The sequence below is a fragment of the Sinocyclocheilus anshuiensis genome, unplaced genomic scaffold, assembly GCF_001515605.1.
Source record: "Sinocyclocheilus anshuiensis isolate Anshui unplaced genomic scaffold, SAMN03320099.WGS_v1.1 scaffold913, whole genome shotgun sequence".
Taxonomy (NCBI): Eukaryota; Metazoa; Chordata; class Actinopteri; order Cypriniformes; family Cyprinidae; genus Sinocyclocheilus; species Sinocyclocheilus anshuiensis.
Window position 1 is genome coordinate 896417 of NW_015554131.1, and position 20949 is coordinate 917365.

A 20949-nucleotide genomic window follows, 5' to 3' on the forward strand; every position below is an offset into this window, starting at 1 on the left:
TAACATATATAGAAGGTGCACAGTGTCATTCACACAAACACCAAACACCATCATGGTAACACACATGAAACTGAAATAACGCAATAAACATTCATTTAGCACCATTAGGTGTAACACACAACCCTAATATACAAAACTGATAAGAAAAAACTAACAAGAAACAACAAAAATATTTAAACAAAAAAAACCCATCAAATTTGAAATGTAACACGGAATTCTGGGAATGTCAATTTACAGTTATTCACTGTAAATTATACGGCCTTTTTCAATTCCAAAAACTATACTACCGTAAAATTAATGTCCAATAGTTTTTCACCGTATATAGTAGAGGAATTTACCGTTAACCATTTAACAGGTTTTTACTGTAGCATTTTTACAGTCTTTTACCATTAAATATACCATTAAAGTCATTTTTTACAGTGTACTATTCAGTCAAACTGTATACTGTATATTTGTTAAGACATCACTTTTCTCACAATTTCTGCCATATTACACAATTTTGTCTCTTTTAAATGGATTTGAACGTGTTTGCATAAAATTATTGAAAGTTTTATTGAAATAAAATTGAATCCATATAATCACTTGCATGTCGCTAGTGTTAGAACCAGTGTTCATTGTACTGGAAATTAAATTAGTTAAATCTACTTTTTTTTTTTTTATGAAATGAAGCATGAAACATTTTTGTGTCTGAGTTTATATCATGATACAATTATACATTTTCTATAGTGACCTGAGGGATATTATCTAAATAAATAATACTAAATTACCAAAAAATAAATAAATAAATAAAAATAAATAAAATACTGTAGTAGCAATGATATTTTGAAAGAGCTTATACAGGATCTCTATGTTAAATTAAACGTGGAGTGCTGTATTAAGATACATATCATACATATTTACTTTTGGACATATTTGGATACATTCTGTAAGATTGTAAGTTTAGTTTTCAGCATTCTTGTGGGTTATTTAAAATCAAACTTAGTGATGTGAAAGTATGTGAATTATGCCAAAGTTTCCATTTTGAAAAGCTGATTATGAAAGCTGTTTTAATTGGGCTGCTCGCTTTGATGTCATAAAGTGATCAAAAAAATATTAAAAGGATTAAAAATATTAATTAAGAAACTAAACATTTTATTAAAAAATCAGGTTCCTGTACAGCTTTATTTCAAACAATATAAAACTAATTGCATGTTTATTATTTATTATAAAAATGTATGAATTACAACATGATACTATACTTATATTTAATCACTGTCACTACAGTAGTTTCTACAAATACTGAAGGGAATTAATCAGTAGTTTCTTTCAGAACTTTCTTAACAGCCATACCCAAATCTACATCCGCAAAAATATTGTAATATTTTCCTCATCCATTCACGTCTTCCCAGCAATATTTTATAATAAATATGTAAGATGATCCATGTAGCAAGAAAAATGTGTTTATCCAGATTAATGTGTTTAATTATTGATTAGGCCGTCAGAGAGGTGCGATGGTAATTTGAGTACCACAGTTTTTTGATTGGACACTCTTATTGTAAAAGATCCAAAGAGCGTTGTAATAATCTATGGTACACTGAACACAATGTTGCACAGTCATTTACCACATACAGTATGAACACACAGTGTGATACAGCTTTTCTATGTCCAATCAGACATAAGTCTAATATATAGGCTGATATATACTTCATAACACACTATAAGTTCTATTGCATTTTTATGAGATTATTGATGAGGGTTGTGTAACAGACTGTCCCTTTAATAGCAAACTGCCACCTATCTAAATGAACAGAACAGCTTTTAACAGAGGAAATCAAGTTGTTTGGACTACCACTGCACGACCTCAAGGGAAATGTGATGAGTCCTTCATGTCTAATTGCCATTTTACTCATTGCTGCGATATTCCCAGAGGAACAGAAACGTACATAATTGGCATCAGTTTAAGGGGATTCATCACGCACCTATTGGCCACAATCCAATCACAAGTCATAGGGGAAAGTACAGCTTTATTTATGGATGCAGCATGATAATGTTCAGTGACCTCCAGCTTTATTTATGTAGTTGCGTGGCACACCTGGAAAGTGAGCCATTAAACATTTGAGTCTGACTTGGCAGAACCTCGTGTGGTTCCTCGTGATCTGGTTCATACAAGAGGCTCAGGTCACAAATGCAAAACTGCAGGGAACACCTTATTGTAAGGAGATGTGAAATTGGGAACTTTACCTGATCAAATCTCGACTGAACGCATTTAACATGGAAATAAAACAGTTTGGATTCTAATCCCACATCTTGTTTTCCCACCACTAGATGGCACAGCAACAGAGAGTCAATGTCAAGATAAACAAACCACCACAACAATACAACATTTAGAACTTTAATTTAATTTATTGAGATAAAAATACTTTGTACTTTTTTCCATGTTCCAAAAATACTTCATTACAGTCGATCAGCAAAACACATGACCACCACAAACTGTGCTTTATCAGTAGTAATTAAAATTTCATGTTCACTTTCCCACAATCCCTTTAAACCATTTAATTCACTGACAATTACAAAGAATGAGACCTAGAAAACTTATGTTGCCATTTTAAATGCATTTAGTGCAAAAATAAGGTGTTATCCATGTTCGGTTATTTATGATATAGCATTTTCAAGATGTTTACCAAACGCATTAATACATTATTCAGTTTTGAATGTGTGAAAGCTGGAAGACCCGTGATAAAAGCACCTAGTCAATTTGATAAAGTATTGTAATACTCTGATTTGTGAAGGAAAAGGCACCTTTTTAAAAAGTCAAGCTGAAGAGGCACTTTTGGCGAGTCTAGGAAAACAATTCACTGGTAAAGTGGATAATTCCCAAATGTGTAGTAGAGAAAAACTACTAAAACGGTTTAGGATTTGAAAAATTTGGTCCACAATTGCTGTACATTTTATACCAACTCTGAAGTACAGTTTCTGTTCCATGTTCGGTTATTTATGATATAGCATTTTCAAGATGTTTACCCATTAATTTTACGCATTAATACATTATTCAGTTTTGAATGTGTGAAAGCTGGAAGACCCGTGATAAAAGCACCTAGTCAATTTGATAAAGTATTGTAATACTCTGATTTGTGAAGGAAAAGGCACCTTTTTAAAAAGTCAAGCTGAAGAGGCACTTTTGGCGAGTCTAGGAAAACAATTCACTGGTAAAGTGGATAATTCCCAAATGTGTAGTAGAGAAAAACTACTAAAACGGTTTAGGATTTGAAAAATTTGGTCCACAATTGCTGTACATTTTATACCAACTCTGAAGTACAGTTTCTGTAATCTACTTCAAACTGAAGTGTACATACATTATTAACAAACGACTTGAACACTGCTGTTAGTGCGAGTGAGACCTAAAAAGCTGGTACAGTTCCATCAACACCAGTGTGCCAAAAGAGTCCATGCAGCTTACACAAAATCAGGTGAAAAGACCCTAAATACCCTAGTAATACAAAAACCAGCCTCAAAATGACAAAAGGAGAACAACAGTTGACAATCAAGACAAACCCACTCACAACATCCTCAAATCAGTCACTTCTGGTACAATTAAATAAAATTGCTGTGCAGTAGATCTAAAAATTAGTTACTGCTGAGTCTAAAAACGATTCACTAAAAGCATATAGTGCATCAATGTAAACAAAAGATTTGCTACAATGTGTTATTAATATGCACTTTGTACTTAGAATAGCACACTGAACGTCTCTAACAAGGAAACACAAGAATTGGCACTACAAGTATGTCCACTTTGGTTTGCAAAGGCACTGTATGGAGGGATGGGTCCCACTTTTTTTGCCTGTACTTCGCTCCTTTTTTAAATGCCAAGCCGGAAGTGATGTTCTGTTTGATAATTGCACTTGCATCCAAGTTCACATGGGGTTTAAAGTCACTCGAAGCTCCAGCGCTGGGGTTTGTCTCCAGGAGAGCAACTTCTCATCTGGATATCTGCACGGCCGTCTTCTGTGCGGTAGGAGGGGATACACATGTTTGAATGAGGGTGATATATGCTGCCATCCTGAAAAGACACAAATGCTAGATAAGGAATTTTTGGCATGGAAATGCAACAACAGAGCAGATTTGATATACAATAACTGTGTTTGTTTCTTATCTCATCCTGTTTGCTGATGGCACTTCAGTGATAATGTGAGCTGTGGGCGAGCAGACTCACGTCTCTGAACTCCCAGATGATGCCGGGAGGTCTGGGAGCACCGTCATGCGGACAATGCTTCATCCCTATGTGTGTCATTCCATCCTGAACCTCAGCACACAGCTCTGTCACGGAGTTAAACCGAATCTCCTTTTGAGATGTGTACTCGAAGTACTGAGAGACAGAGAGAGAGAGAGAGAGAGAAATAACACTGAGTTTGAAAAGAAATTTGGCACATTTGCATTTCTGTTTTTTTTCTCACATATTGTTGATGGTGAACAGCCAATTTCAATTAATCAATTCATATCTATGATGCAACTATTTGTTTGCTTCCCCACTCAGAAATGTTCACTGGCATATTTCACTGGCACATTAAAATTTTGTGTACACTATAGTATTTTATTTGCAATTTAAATATTTCTTATTTTTATTTCAATTACATTTTGGTTTAAAAAAAAATATATATTTTTTTTTAAATAAGTCTCTTAAATGCTTACCAAGGTTGCATTTATTTGATCAAAAATACAGTATAATATTAATATTGTCAATTATTACAATTTAAAACAACTTTTCAATTTTAATATATTTTCAAATGTAATTTATTCCTGTGATGGTAAAGCTGAATTTTTCAGCATCATTACTTCAGTCTTTAGTGTCAGAATTATCCTTCAGAAATCATTCTAATATGCTGATTTGCTGCTCAAGAAACATTTTTATTTCTATAAATGTTAAAAACAGTTATACAGCTTAATTCTTTTTTTCAGGATTCTTTGAATAGGAAGTTTAAAAAAACAGCATTTATTTAAAATATAAATCTTTGTATGTTTGTAGAATAATAAAAGTCTTTACTATCACTTTTGATCAATTATCAATTTAATGCATCTTTGCTGAACAAAAAATAAATAAATAAATATATATAAATAAATAAATAAACAGTATGCGGTATATAGTGTACACTGCACACTACTGAGAGTGTAGTAAGCACAGTATACATAACACATATTTGTTGCATGTGGAACTCATTATAAACAGGCCTCTAGAAAAACACAGGCTCTGTAGCAAATGTCATTTAAGCAACAGATAAGGATGTTTGCACGGATGTTGTTAACAATCAAAGTTGGGTTAATAATTCATAAGCAAATAATTTCTCCAGGTGGAAGATCAGAAGTAGATCTTTCGAGGGTAAAGGTTCGAAAGCTGGAATAAAAACGAGGCTGGAAGAAACTAAAAAGTGTAGCTATTTAGAGAAATAACTCATCTCCAGTGTTTTTCAGATGGACAGATGTGACCTCAGTGAAGAGAAGGCTACTATGCAGTTCAAACTGCAGTCACCATTAGCCTCACTGGCCACATGTATATTTCATACAGACGTCTATCTTTGAGCAGAAGTGGCTAAGGTTTCCTTTTCAGCCTTGGCTGTGGAAACATTGATTTTCACTCACACATGGTGCTACTTCAGAGTCCCTTGATGCACAGCAGTGACATAAGTCACCGGACACATGTGCAGGCTTCCCTTTCCTTTAAATACACATCCTCTGCAACTCACTCATTTCTCCAACCGTGACACTAGATAAATAACAAACCTCAGAAGGGCAGCACATCTCAGGATGGATTATATTTCAGCACAAATAAAGCTCGCTTTGTTTCACTGCAAATAACTGGAAGTGAAATGCACCTCATGCTCATTTTTAAAGTTACTCGATAGCTCTGGCATTAATAGAAAGCCCCCTTTAATCCATTTTAGAGACGTCAGGCTGTGGGGTAACAGTCCTTGTGGAAGGCTATTCTCAAATCTCATTCACTTCCTCAGATTCAAATTTGCCTATTAATGATACGCGTGAGAACCAATTAACTCGTTCTCCTCCACTATATTCTGCTCATATATGCATTGGACTTACGTAAGAATGTACCACAATGTTATATTTGATTTGAATTTTCAGTCTATTTGTCAGACAAAGCTATTATATGCCTTCAGAAGACTAGAAATATAGCACACGAGTCATGAGAAACACTCTGATGGTGCTGCTATATGCTTTTTAGAGCTTAATATTATGCACATATATGCAGAGCAGTACTGTTTTTGTTTATTCTTTTATTTATAGATATTTTAAAAGTCATTTACCATAATTAAATGTTATGAAAAATGATCAAAATGTTTTAATATTGTATTTTGTGGAAACAATGTAGGCCTAGTGACAAAAAGATTTTTATTATTCAACAAAACAGCGAAAACAGAAAGAACAGACAGAAATTTGACATTTTTTCCAGCAAAAACACTTTACAATATGCTTCATTAGATAACCTTAGTCAACTAACATTAACTAATAAAGAGCAACAAACAACAAAAACACATTTAAAAGTAATATTTAACAATAAAACATTTGTTACATAAAATAATGCAACTGTTCGTTGTCAGAGTTCATGTGAATTTTTCAGCATCATTACTTCAGTCTTTAGTGTCAGAATTATCCTTCAGAAATCATTCTAATATGCTGATTTGCTGCTCAAGAAACATTTTTATTTCTATAAATGTTAAAAACAGTTATACAGCTTAATTCTTTTTTTCAGGATTCTTTGAATAGGAAGTTTAAAAAAACAGCATTTATTTAAAATATAAATCTTTGTATGTTTGTAGAATAATAAAAGTCTTTACTATCACTTTTGATCAATTATCAATTTAATGCATCTTTGCTGAACAAAAAATAGTCTATCTTTGAGCAGAAGTGGCTAAGGTTTCCTTTTCAGCCTTGGCTGTGGAAACATTGATTTTCACTCACACATGGTGCTACTTCAGAGTCCCTTGATGCACAGCAGTGACATAAGTCACCGGACACATGTGCAGGCTTCCCTTTCCTTTAAATACACATCCTCTGCAACTCACTCATTTCTCCAACCGTGACACTAGATAAATAACAAACCTCAGAAGGGCAGCACATCTCAGGATGGATTATATTTCAGCACAAATAAAGCTCGCTTTGTTTCACTGCAAATAACTGGAAGTGAAATGCACCTCATGCTCATTTTTAAAGTTACTCGATAGCTCTGGCATTAATAGAAAGCCCCCTTTAATCCATTTTAGAGACGTCAGGCTGTGGGGTAACAGTCCTTGTGGAAGGCTATTCTCAAATCTCATTCACTTCCTCAGATTCAAATTTGCCTATTAATGATACGCGTGAGAACCAATTAACTCGTTCTCCTCCACTATATTCTGCTCATATATGCATTGGACTTACGTAAGAATGTACCACAATGTTATATTTGATTTGAATTTTCAGTCTATTTGTCAGACAAAGCTATTATATGCCTTCAGAAGACTAGAAATATAGCACACGAGTCATGAGAAACACTCTGATGGTGCTGCTATATGCTTTTTAGAGCTTAATATTATGCACATATATGCAGAGCAGTACTGTTTTTGTTTATTCTTTTATTTATAGATATTTTAAAAGTCATTTACCATAATTAAATGTTATGAAAAATTATCAAAATGTTTTAATATTGTATTTTGTGGAAACAATGTAGGCCTAGTGACAAAAAGATTTTTATTATTCAACAAAACAGCGAAAACAGAAAGAACAGACAGAAATTTGACATTTTTTCCAGCAAAAACACTTTACAATAAGCTTCATTAGATAACCTTAGTCAACTAACATTAACTAATAAAGAGCAACAAACAACAAAAACACATTTAAAAGTAATATTTAACAATAAAACATTTGTTACATAAAATAATGCAACTGTTCGTTGTCAGAGTTCATGTCAGGTTTATTAAATAATATTAACAGATACAACTTTTGATTAAAAAAAATGTATTAGTAAATGTTGAAATTAACATTAAGATTAATGAATGCTTTAGAAGAGGTTTTCATTGTTAGTTTATATTAATCTAATGTAAATAGTCACACGTTATTTTAAGGTCCAATTCTTGCTATTAACAAACCATTAACTATGACTTTTGCCTCAGTAAACTCCTAATTTGCTGCTTATTAATAGTTAGTAAGGTAGTTGTTAAGTTTAGGTATTGGGTAGGGTTAGGGTTGCAGAATATGGTCATGCAGAATATGTGCTTTATAAGTACTAATAAACAGCCAATATGTTATTAACAGGCATGCTAATAAGCAACTAGTTAATAGTTACTAATAGTTAATAATATACTAAAGTTACCATGCAAACAAATGGAAACTTATTGTAAAGTGTTACCGAAACGTAATAGCATTGTCGCTAAAACTGTTGTCTCCTTAATGATACTTCGCTTGTTTTTCAACATTTGTAAGTCACTTTGGTCTGAATAAATAAATGTAGTATTTTTTCATTACTCAATACAAAGTGCTAAAACATTTGGCCACATTTCTGATCAAATTATGGCGAGAATCACGAAAAAGGGTAACACTTTATTTTAAGGTGTCCTTGTTACAAGTTACATGTACTTACTATTATAATAACAATAAATTATGCATAATTACATGCAAGTAACCCTAATCCTAACCCTAACCATATAGTAAGTACACGTAGTTAATTAATATTACTCAGTACACTGTAACAAGGACACCTTAAAATAAAGTGTAACCCAAAAATGTGGGCAAAAGGAAAGAAACTGAAAACCACTGGGGTAAGAGAAAGCATAAACTTAATATTGATGATAGCTACCTGGTTACCACCTTGACCATGGCAGCCAAACAGGGACAGGTGAGCTCCTGTGGGGTTGTGGTCCGGGGCGTTATAGTCCAGACATTCAGAGTGGACTCCGGCACTACGCACCTACAACAGAAACCAGAACATGTGTAAAACCAGTGGAAAAATAGCGAGAATGACATTAAAAAGGAATCCGGAGGGAATCAGATTAGATTAGATTAGTCACTTACCGCTCCGTGCCAGCCAGGCCTGTCCTCTGGTACATGCAGGCCAGGATAGATGTTCTGCAGGTACCATTCAAAACTCTTACACTGAAGCCGATTTCGCAGCACAATCCTTTCAGATATATCCCCATAAGATTCCTACAGGAGCAAAGAAAAATCAGTCCTCAAGGCAAAGCTGACAGATTATTTAGTGGAACATATGTAGTAAGTCTGTGAATGCTATCAAAGCTAATGTGTGTTTGTTTGATCTTTTTTGCATGAAAAGATTACATTTATTGATCTTTGTTATACTTTACTCTAGTTGTAATTCCTTAAGGCCCGTTCACAAAAAGCACGCTAACTATAAAGTTAACGATAAAAATATAGTTCTAAAAATCGTTCTCAATATTAAAGAATAGCAGAGTTCACACCACAACTATAACGATAAAGGCACAGAGAAACGATATTGTTGGAATCACTTTCAGAACAATTTTTTCCAGCTGATGAACGATACAAACATTGACAGCCAATCAGAATCCATCCTGCTATAACGAGCACGAGAATTTAAAGCGACAGACACGCATGCACTTAGAATATACAGACGATATGAAGAGTTCATTTGCAAAAACCGATAACTCCATTTTAATTTTTTTTCAGAAATCACATTTTTTTTATTGCACATTCCAAGTAATATCAATCAAACTGCAGTTGGGTTGTTTTGATTAAGTAATAATAACTTTAACAAATAATTTACAATTATAACATTTTACAAAATTTACAAAATTAAAGTTCATTGAAAGTGTTTTTTTTTACATATTAAAAGTTTGTTTTATACCAAAAGCAGATAACTCCAACAGTCGTTTTTTGGCGAAAGCAGATAACTCCACATTTCATGTTTTAGAGTTTAAAAAACACTCGTTTAATCTTTGTAATCCCCTCAGATGACAATGTAGATGCCTGACAAACATTGTTGTTGTTGTGATCATAAACCGTATGGATGTGATTACACGCAATACACTGAGCTTTTCCGTCACCATTGTAACGCGCTGCTTTTGCAAGGTTCCGTGAAAACGTTTCAGCTCTTATTTTCCTTTTTCGCCCTGAAGAAGATATCACATGTTCATCAAGTTCGTCGAAATTATCCATCCTCGATCACTTTTAGTCAGCTTTGACGAAACTCCTCTCAGCTAGCACGTCTTTTCAAAGTGAAATTAGCCTTGTCACCTGACCTGAATACAGCGCGCTGATTCGCTAAAATGGACTTATCGGCTTCTGTTCAAAAACAACAAGGGCGCTTGTCGGCTTCTGCAGTAAAACGTGAAATCGCGATGCCTTGAAAGTGGACAAAACCGGCTTTTTTGACAAAATCTGTTTAGGGTTCAGATAGCGCTATATGTGGAGAATAATGCACGGCAATCAGCCCATTTTTTTTTAAGTGCCGTTTATCGTTTTTTGCAAATTAACTCTTCATATGGTCCGCTGGTGTGGACGCTAATATCGTTATCTTTATAATTATTGGTGTGAACAGGGCTTTAGATTACATTTCTATCAAACAGAACGCCACGTACGTAACTCCAGTTAGCAGTCCTGTAATGTTGGCACAAGTACGGCCACGACACACTTCCAACTAACCAAGTGTCAACTCCATCAGGTAAACATGATAATATTAATTTAGGCTTTTAAAAGGCGTTTGCATTCAGACCTGATGTACACAAACAACTCACTGTAGCCAACCTCAGATGACAATGTAGATGCCTGACAAACATTGTTGTTGTTGTGATCATAAACCGTATGGATGTGATTACACGCAATACACTGAGCTTTTCCGTCACCATTGTAACGCGCTGCTTTTGCAAGGTTCCGTGAAAACGTTTCAGCTCTTATTTTCCTTTTTCGCCCTGAAGAAGATATCATATGTTCATCAAGTTCGTCGAAATTATCCATCCTCGATCACTTTTAGTCAGCTTTGACGAAACTCCTCTCAGCTAGCACGTCTTTTCAAAGTGAAATTAGCCTTGTCACCTGACCTGAATACAGCGCGCTGATTGCCTAAAATGGACTTACCGGCTTCTGTTCAAAAACAACAAGGGCGCTTGTCGGCTTCTGCAGTAAAACGTGAAATCGCGATGCCTTGAAAGTGGACAAAACCGGCTTTTTTGACAAAATGTGTTTAGGGTTCAGATAGCGCTATATGTGGAGAATAATGCACGGCAATCAGCCCATTTTTTTTTAAGTGCCGTTTATCGTTTTTTGCAAATTAACTCTTCATATGGTCCGCTGGTGTGGACGCTAATATCGTTATCTTTATAATTATTGGTGTGAACAGGGCTTTAGATTACATTTCTATCAAACAGAACGCCACGTACGTAACTCCAGTTAGCAGTCCTGTAATGTTGGCACAAGTACGGCCACGACACACTTCCAACTAACCAAGTGTCAACTCCATCAGGTAAACATGATAATATTAATTTAGGCTTTTAAAAGGCGTTTGCATTCAGACCTGATGTACACAAACAACTCACTGTAGCCAAACAGAGAGGCCAAATATTCTTACTCGTGGCATCTGGTGTCATGGCTATAGAGAGTGATTTATTATTTGATCACAGCTCCGCGTCATTAATAATGTAAATTCTCTACAAAGTAATATGGAGTTACATGCCAGATTCATGTCAGCCAGGGTGATATAATATATGTTTGGCCTAGTTTTATTATCTTTGTCAGCTAATAAGCTTTTCAAAGACAGCCAAAGAAGAACAAATACTGTAAACCGATAGAACAGGAAGCACTCAAGCAAAACCTGAGCGTCCTTTATCTCTTTCACAGCTTTTCCCCTTTGTAAGTACGCAAGCAATTTTAAGAACAGCACTTACACTAACAGCAACTGAAGCCGTTAAATGAGGAAATAACGCAACAGCTGTACACCTCAGATTATGCAATTATTTAGGATATTAAAGAGGTGCCACCCAATGAGAGGTTGTGGAGGGTGGAGCTGTACCTTGCGTGCTGGAGGGTTTCGGTTGTAGAAGTGCTTCTTGTAAGAGTCCATCCAAACCTCTGCAGCACGGACAGTGTTCTGAAGGAAGTTGGATCGGGAGTACGGTGCTTTCTTGGGGAACACGTGACCCACGTGGGAGCATGGGTGAATTTCTAAAGACCCTCCACACTGCCACACCTGCAAGAAATAAAACATTCTTTAAAAAAATGAACAAAATGTATAAAACGAAGCAAGAATCACCCAATAAAACTGTATTTTCAAATAGCCAATCAAATCCTAAAAGAGATCAAAGGGATTTTCTAATTTAAAAGAAAACAATAAGGCAATATACTGTAGGTGTTTTAATTAAGGAAGGTAAAGTACTGAACAAATATTCTTATTAAAAAGTAATAAATAGCCATAGAAAATTATTAATTATGTATTACATTTATTGCATATTTCATTATTAACATAATAAATTATATTTAATTATAACATTTCTGTGCCACTAGTGTCACAACAATAATGAATAAATATTCAAATAAAATTATGAATAAATAAAAAAAAACGCACATTTGGTAATTACATATGTATTAATAATTATAAATAAATAATACTACAATAAATCATTTTTAAACAGGCTGTGTCTGGCTATTCAGGATGGCAAACAAAAGACCATCTTTCACACTTTTTGGGGGGGGAAATCAACCTACAGTATGACTGACATATTTCTGCATATTAAAACATTGAAAAAGTTACTTTAAAATGAAAGCTAATAACCCCACAGCATGTTTCTAGAGCATCATCATTTATTTAATGATAATTATTTAACTTTTTTGCACACAAACCCAACATTTTTAGTTCACAAACTTTGTCTGATTTTATTGGAATGCACCTCCTGTCAGAAATAAAACATGACAACAGTGCTTTTGAGACACCAACAAAATTCCTTTTTTATCTATATACCAATATACCAGTATACCAGTTCACAGCAAATCAATTATACATGAGCGTCTTTCGGCCCTGGAAGATACAGCATTGTATTCAGTTTCCATATGCATAAAAGATTACTCCATGGTATACACTATCAATCTTCATTTCTATGTGTCTAATGTGTGTCTGAGATGTGTCTAATAATAAACAGTGGCTCTCAGTCTCTCAAGCGACCAAAAACACGTCAACACGCTCCGATGGGAAGCCTATGCAAATTATCAGTACAAAAGGTAATGTGAATACAGAATACAGGAGTCTTACCCGGAAAGAAAGCTCCAGATTCTCTCCTCCCCAGACCTCCATGCCCATGTCGTAAGTGCCCAGATACTCAAAGTAGGCCTTGCTGACGGCAAATAGGCCCCCTGCCATAGTGGGAGACCTGTGAAACGAAAAGCAGCAGAGCATTGGCAATTCATCAGAGATATTTCCTAGCACCAATTTTCTAGCAGGTAAGTGCTTCTTAGTTTTCAGTGAGCGCCTCTGGGTCTGCCCTCAGACGAGCCTTGAGAGAAATCTAGCGCAGAACTGGACAGTATTTGAAAGTTCCCCTGAGTCTGAGCATTAGAATATAGTCTATTCACTGCACTGCAAGTGAATTTAATCAACACAATATCACTGCAATCCTATTTCAGTCCATTTCCTTCCTGAAAGTTTTTACTGGAAGAACAAGAGACCCAAATGTATTTAAGGGATAGTTAACTCACGTCATTCCAAACCCTTATGAATATAATTTAGGAATGCTCCAAAATTAAAAATTTGGCTGATAATTATTTTATGATTAAGTTATGACTGACAACCAATAAATGACCAATATTAAATTACTATTTTGTCTAAAAAAAAACACTAAAATATATAGTTAACTCACGTCATTCCAAACCCTTATGAATATAATTTAGGAATGCTCCAAAATTACAAATTTGGCTGATAATTATTTTATGATTAAGTTATGACTGACAACCAATAAATTACCAATATTAAATTACTATTTTGTCTAAAAAAAAACACTAAAATACTAAAATCAATGAATGAACACATCACAACATTAGAATGCACAGTAAGAAAAATGGATATTCAATTAAAGATTTGCTAAATATTACATTTAACAATATTATTAAATTAATAGTATACTAAATGTTAACTTTCAGATGACAGCAAAAGTAATCTAATTGTAAAAATAGAGGAAATAAGCATGAACAATTAAATATCCAATACCAGTTGATATAAACATCCAATATGGAGCAATAATGTGAAATATAGTAATGTTGTCCGATTTCTCCTTTTGTGTTCCTCAGAATAAATAACTTACTGGTGAGCATGACTATCCCTTTAAACATGTCTAATCTGTTTTGTTTTTTTTAAATGACCAAGAAAATCCCATAGCAAAGCTGGATTTGGAAGTTGAGCAGGAACCAACCTAATGGGGTCAATTCTGGATTTGCGTATCTTGCGATCGATTTCAGGCACAGCATGCCACTGGAATGTCAGCCTCCAGTCAAAGCCGCCCACCATCGGCTCATCTGTCTGCATGTAGAACTCAAATGTGTTCCAGTCAATGGTGTCAATCACAGGACATATGATGGTGCTCTCATTCTCGGCAATTCTGAAGGATAAGACAATTAAAAAAAAATAAAATTAACATCACAAGTATTTCTATGATGGATTTGAATTGGATTTTTTTTTTTAAAAAGCACACCTTTCCAGCAGTGGCTCGATCCAGCCAGGCACACACTCACAGTGGCAGTCAAGGAAGGTGAGAACGTGTCCTGTAGCGTAGGTGGCGCCAATGAGCCGGGCCCGTACCAGACCTTCTCTTTTTGTGGTGCGAATGAGACGAACGCGCTCCAGGTTACTGACATACTCAGCCAGCTGTGACTTCAGATAACCTGTAATTCATACAAAAGCAAATCTGAACCTTTTTATCAGGATCCAACAGATAATGGCAAGATCACAGGAAAACAACGGATTTACTAGAGACATCTGGATTGAGTTTTTATTTCAGCAAATATAAAACCGATATGGAATAATATCTATAGCTAACTTGCTATCCAGAGCTTTGCAAAGAAAGCATAAAATATGCAAACACGGGAAAATGTGCGAGCATACTTCAATGCAAATACCGCTTGTATTTGGTTGTATTTAAATTAAATAAATATTTACATATCAGCTTCACAGGCTATTACACTGCAGTTAGAGATTCAACATTTAACAAACAATAAAATAAATAATAACATTTTATAAAATTCAAAAGAAAAGAAATACATAGAAGTTTTTATGAGTCCATCTTACAAATTAGTAATTTAAAGCTGCAGTCCGTAACTGTTTTGTGTTCAAAATGTACAAAATTTATATATTAAGCGATTACACCATGAATCCATTTTCCAAACCGTGTTTTTGGCTTGTGCTGAATCACTACGGTACACCTATAATAATGTTTATTAACCGCTAGAGCACCAAAAGTTACGGACTGCAGCTTTAAGTTTGTTAATCATTAAAATGGTTAATCTTTTAAAAGTAAATCAACATTATGTAAAAGTACAATTAAATGTACTATGGTTTTGTTATTCATCGATGTTCATTCATCAGTAGACTCAATATCTTTCCTTACTTCCAAAAAAATGGAATGGTTAATTGGTTGTGGTAATGCTGACCAATCAGGATAACACAAATCTTCTAGGATGGAAAAGGCTTTAAATTAGTCTGGTGGAATTACACATTTATGAGCGAATTTATGAAAACTGCCTAAAAAGTGTCCCCTCACCTCTGTCACTGAAGTCATCCACAAGTATGACATCCTTCAGTAGGACGGCCGGTGTTGTCTCCAGCACACTATGGATGGTTCTGAGTAAAGTGGACCAGGCCTCATTGTAAAATGCTATTACCACTGACGTTGTAGGCAGATGACGGATGTTGTATTTCTTAGCTTTGCATCTGGCATTGAAAAAAAAAAAAAAGCAAGAACTAATCAGACGGTTAAGCAAATTGGCTTGTATTCAAAACATGTGGTTTAGACGAACAGTTTCCTGAGTTACACACTACACATGATAAAGTGCAAATGTGAACATCTCAAACACAGAGTAACCTGACAATGCTGTGAAAGTGACACCATATGCTCAAGACAGTTTTGTCCTCTTTTCTTTGACCTTCATTCCTCAGATCCAGAATCTGTAATGACAATTTCTGGTTGAGAGACAGATTCTCTGTAAACAAACAGAGTTGAATGAGAGGTGGGAGATGAACAGACATGCCAGGGATGTCTTTACAGCATTCTGAGAAACAAGCTTTAGACCCTTTAGGACAGAGATGGAAGGGCAGTAAACTGTACTTTGAAATTGCAGGTACTCATTATTTAATGTACACTACCATTCAAAACTGAAAGACATTAATACTTTTATTCAGCAAGGATGCATTAAATTGATCAAACGTGACAGTAAAAACATTTACAATGTTACAAAAGATTACTGATAAATGCTGGTCTTTTGAACTTTCTATTCACCAAAAAATCATTAAAAAAAAACCCATTTCACTGTTTCCACAAAAATGTTGTAAATGTTTCTCGAGCAGCAAATCTGCATATCAGAATGATTTCTGAAGGATCATGTGACACTGAAGACTAGAATAATGGCTGTTGAAATTCAGCTTACAATAACATTATTATTCAAAGAAATTGTAAAATACATTTAAAAATATTTTAAACAGAAAACAGTAATTTTAAATTGTTATATTTCACAAAATTACTGTTTTTACAATATTTTTGATCAAATAAATGCAGTCTTGAGAGCATTAGAGACTTACAATTTATTCTACAATAAAGCTATTTTACCAACATACAGCCAATACAAATGTATAGAACTGATTAAAAATAATTTTGATGAGAATTTAACAAAATATTCTACCAAAAAGAAGATCTAGTGACTCAAATTAATCAGTAAATAATTTTTAACAGTTCATTAATGAAATATTCAAACAAATACATTCACTAAAATAAATCAGATCTCTCAGCATGTTCAATTATCAACTCATTCGTTCAGCTGTCTCTGCAAGACAATTTGACGGGAATTTTTTTTTTTTTTTGGTCTCACTACACCACTAATTTTTGGAGCTTGTTATACTAGAAAAGCTACACTGTTTTAAAAACAGCCGAACTACTGTGATGCTACTGAAAAATACAGTCATATGTTGGTAGCATTGCTGCTTTTAGTTTAGGGGAGACAGTATAAAGATGGGGCATTGAAAAATAGATTCAGCAGGGATTCTGAATAATATGAGTCATAATGTTCCAGAGAAGGTTCTTGAACTCTCTTCAAACTCACCGCAAATATTTAGAGACTCTACACTCACTGACAGCAACTACTTTAAAGCAAATATTCAATAATTATCCCTACAAAGAGGGAAGAAAAAAAAATCCAGAGCATAACATTTCTGGCAGTAATGCTTAAGTCTTTGACAAGAACTAACTTGCCTGAAAGTTATTTCAGAAAGCAAGCAAAAGAACTTCACATCAACAGATAAAAATTCCTGCCGATGCCAAGAAATGTGCTACTGCCGTGTGTGATCTCCAGAAGAGCCTGTGATGTGGCAACTGGAGCGCAGTTGAAAGACTGCGGGGGGGAAAATGCATCCAATTTGTTTCACTTCTCGTCTTCCAAGGGGACACTTTCTCTTTTCAGAGCAGCAGCTTGAACCCTACTCGTTATTGTGTGACAAGAGCCATGAAACAATTATTCTCATACAAAAGCAATGCTGTTCGGAGGAACCCTCCCAGCTCTGTTTTCTATTGTTGTTGGTTTTTTAATCATGTTGTCTGGCTGCAGGCAATAGGTTCATTTCATGCAACAGACAACATTTGTAAACAGGTGAAGTGTAGAAATCATCTGAGGGAATCACTATTCAGAACATCATTTCAATTCTTCAGGAAAGGAAAAAGCACCTTTTCTATTTATTTTTCATGCTTATTTGCAGTGGCGGCTCTTCGGGGGAGGCAGGGGAGGCACAGCTTCCCCATAATTTTGAGGTGAAAATGGGAGGACGACGATTTAATGTTAATAAAATTCCCAATTCATTTCAGTTCATGTCTCAGAATGTGTATTTTTTGTTTGTAATTTCACAGTTGTAATACCATAACGTGAAAGCGCCACTTTTCTATCGCGAATGCGTCAAATCTGCTGATGTAATTGCAACTGCTAGGTGATAGAGAAGGGGAGATGAGCTCTCGTGCCTCCGTTAGTAAAAAAAATTTGCCAATCAGCATCGAGTGTTCACTTTCAGCGCTGAGGAGTGTTGAGAAAAGAAACCTCGCAAGGGAGGCTAGCCTCCGTTCTGATATCAACCAATCATCAAAGAGACGTAAATTACGTGATATTAGTTTGAACGTCTGCCGCTGCGCTGATAATGTACCAAGTACTTATGATGACTCCTCTATTTTAAAACCCACGAGCCGCCACTGCTTATTTGTAATGCAGTATACCAGCATTTATTTGCCTCCATAAACGTCATTGCAATGGCAAGAACAGAGGACTTGCTCAAGAAAATGTGAATTGTTATTCTTAGTTGCTAGGGCTTTGCTATACAGTAACATGTTGCCGTGCAGTTGCTAGGGTGTTCTGGGTGGTTGCTATGGCATTGCTAGGCGGCTGCTATACAGTTATGAAGGTATTCTAAATGTTGTTATGCAGCTGTTTTTGCTAGGGTGCTCTGGATGGTCTATAGTTATGAAGTTGTTCTGAGTGTTGTTAGAATGTTACTAAGCAGTTGCTAAGTGTTCTAGTTGGTTGCTAAGGCGTTGCTAGGTGGTTGTCAGGGCTTTTCTATGCAGTTACTAGGGTGCATGTTGCTGTGCAATTGCTAAGTTGTTCTGGGTGGTTACTAGGTGCTTTGTTATAGTTATTAAGGTGTTCTGAGTGTTGTTAGAATTTTGCTATGCAGATGCTAAGTGTTCTATTTGGTTGCTAAGGCATTGCTAGGTGGTTTCCAGGGCTTTTCTATGCGGTTACTAGGGTGTGTGTTGCTGTGCAGTTGCTAGGATGTTCTGGGTGTTTACTAGGTGCTTTGCTATAGGTATTGCTATGTTCTGAGTGTAATTAAAAAGTTGCTATGCAGTTGCTAAGTGTCCTAGTTGGTTGCTAAGGTTTTGATAGGTGGTTGTCAGGGCTTTTCTATGCAGTTACTAGGGTGCATGTTGCTGTGCAGTTGCTAGGATGTTCTGGGTGGTTACTAGGTGCTTTGCTATAGTTATTATGGTGTTCTGAGTGTTGTTAGATTGTTACTATGCAGTTGCTAAGTGTTCTAGTTGGTTGCTAAGGCATTGCTAGGCAGTTGCCAGGGATTTTCTATACAGTTACTAAGGTGCATATTGCCAAATCCCTTCAAGGCAAGTCATTTCACTCGGCGGCCATCTTTGAAACGTCTCTCAGGCATGCAAGTGCAGCTCCTATATCTTTGAATGGGAAAACATCAAATTCTCCAAAACTGTTCACCAAGCTTACAATTAAATTTCATATTTGAAATCACGAATGAAATCTGACAACAACTGTATCATAAATGTTGTTTCGTTTGTTCAATAAAAAGCTTATTTTCAGGCTAGACCAGCCAGTGCGCATGCGCAGTCCTAAGCGCACGTCTCAGAACGCTGACTGTTTTTATAGCAACCGGGACTTCTAACGGCAGTTGCAGTGACGCACTGACTTTACCGATTAGAGACTGGCTCTTTTATTCAGAAGGCGGGGCTTCCTTCAATAAAGCGGCCATACTGAGCGTTGCATTTTTCCCCATTCAAAACTATACGAGTGACACATCTTGGGTATTCTACAAGTCTTTGATGTTGCTGTGTGGTTGCTATTGTGTTCAGGATGGTTGCTACAGCTTTGTTAGGCACTTTTCTAAACAGTTAAACATACTCATGCATCCTGTTGTCTTGAATATGGCGATGAAGAGAGATCTTGTCGCTGATGAAGATGTTGATGGCGTAGCGCTCAATGCTGGCCTCCTCCTCTTTCTTCTCCTCAGCGCTGAGAGTCAGTCGAGTGGCTCGCCCATATTCTCCAGGAGCGTTGGGATCTGGCACGAGCTTCTCATAAACAGGTCGCTGGAGGCTGTCGGAGTCCTCCTCCTCCTTCTCGACAGATGGAAGATCACGGACCAGGATGTCGTGTTGATCATCTTTATCAGGAAGAGACGGGGGGGACGAATGGGCTATAAGAAGGTAAAAGAGCCACAGCAGAGAAAAGAGGAAGCAGACCTTGGCCAGGAGAGCCACCTTCCTCGACCAGCGGATCTTCATGACCTGGCAGCCAGCACCAACAACAGCACCAGTCAAAGAGCCCCAGACTCCCAACTTACTGAAGGATGAGAGAAGAAAGAGAAGTGCAGATTAGTGACACACTGATACATAGGCTGGAAAGATCTACTGAGGGCCTTGTCAATGAATATTACACTGTTTCTGTTTACAAAAATAAGTAGAAAACAAGGAGTAATTTACATATTTAACATATATTAAACAGATTATGCAATGGGCTGCTTACTTGCAAGACCACCTGGGTCACTGATGCTTATTTATTGGATTTCTTGAATCAGCTACTATTATTTCTTGAGTGGTTCTCGAGAGGTTCTGTTCAAATATTATCTGAAAAACGTTTTTTCTGCCAAATCAGTCATGTGGTTTTGTTTTTCTTAATCTTGTACACTTTTTTTGGGGAAAGAAATTATTTATGCAGCAAGGTTGCATTCAATTTTTCAACAAAAAAAAACACAGTAAAGACATTTTCAATGTTACAAATGATTTTTATTTCAAATAAATGCTGCTCTGCTGAACCTTCTATTCATGAAAATAATAAGAAATGTTTCTTATGCAGCAAATCAGCATATTAGAATGATCATGTGACACTAAAGACTGGATTAACAGCTTTTACATTTTATTAAAGGGGTCATATGATGCGATTTAAAGTTTTCCTTTCTCTTTGGAGTGTTACAAGCTGTTCGTGAAT

The 20949-nt window shown here is 35.7% G+C and overlaps 1 protein-coding gene across 2 annotated transcripts in view; it reads right to left on the reverse strand.

Moving 5' to 3' along the window:
- Positions 1–2962: 2962 nt before the first annotated feature.
- LOC107670292 (polypeptide N-acetylgalactosaminyltransferase 4-like) overlaps positions 2963–20949 on the reverse strand; it is a 36026-nt gene continuing 18039 nt past the window's right edge. For both annotated transcript variants that reach the window (XM_016462857.1, XM_016462858.1), the window contains exons 3-12: positions 19864–20304; positions 15729–15898; positions 14664–14853; positions 14385–14570; positions 13232–13349; positions 11999–12175; positions 9031–9162; positions 8816–8926; positions 4190–4342; positions 2963–4036 (exon numbers count right to left, since the gene is read on the reverse strand). In XM_016462857.1, the coding sequence (XP_016318343.1) occupies positions 3908–4036; positions 4190–4342; positions 8816–8926; positions 9031–9162; positions 11999–12175; positions 13232–13349; positions 14385–14570; positions 14664–14853; positions 15729–15898; positions 19864–20246 (1749 nt within the window). In that variant the 5' untranslated portion in view covers positions 20247–20304 and the 3' untranslated portion in view covers positions 2963–3907. The remainder of the gene's footprint in view (positions 4037–4189; positions 4343–8815; positions 8927–9030; positions 9163–11998; positions 12176–13231; positions 13350–14384; positions 14571–14663; positions 14854–15728; positions 15899–19863; positions 20305–20949) is intronic.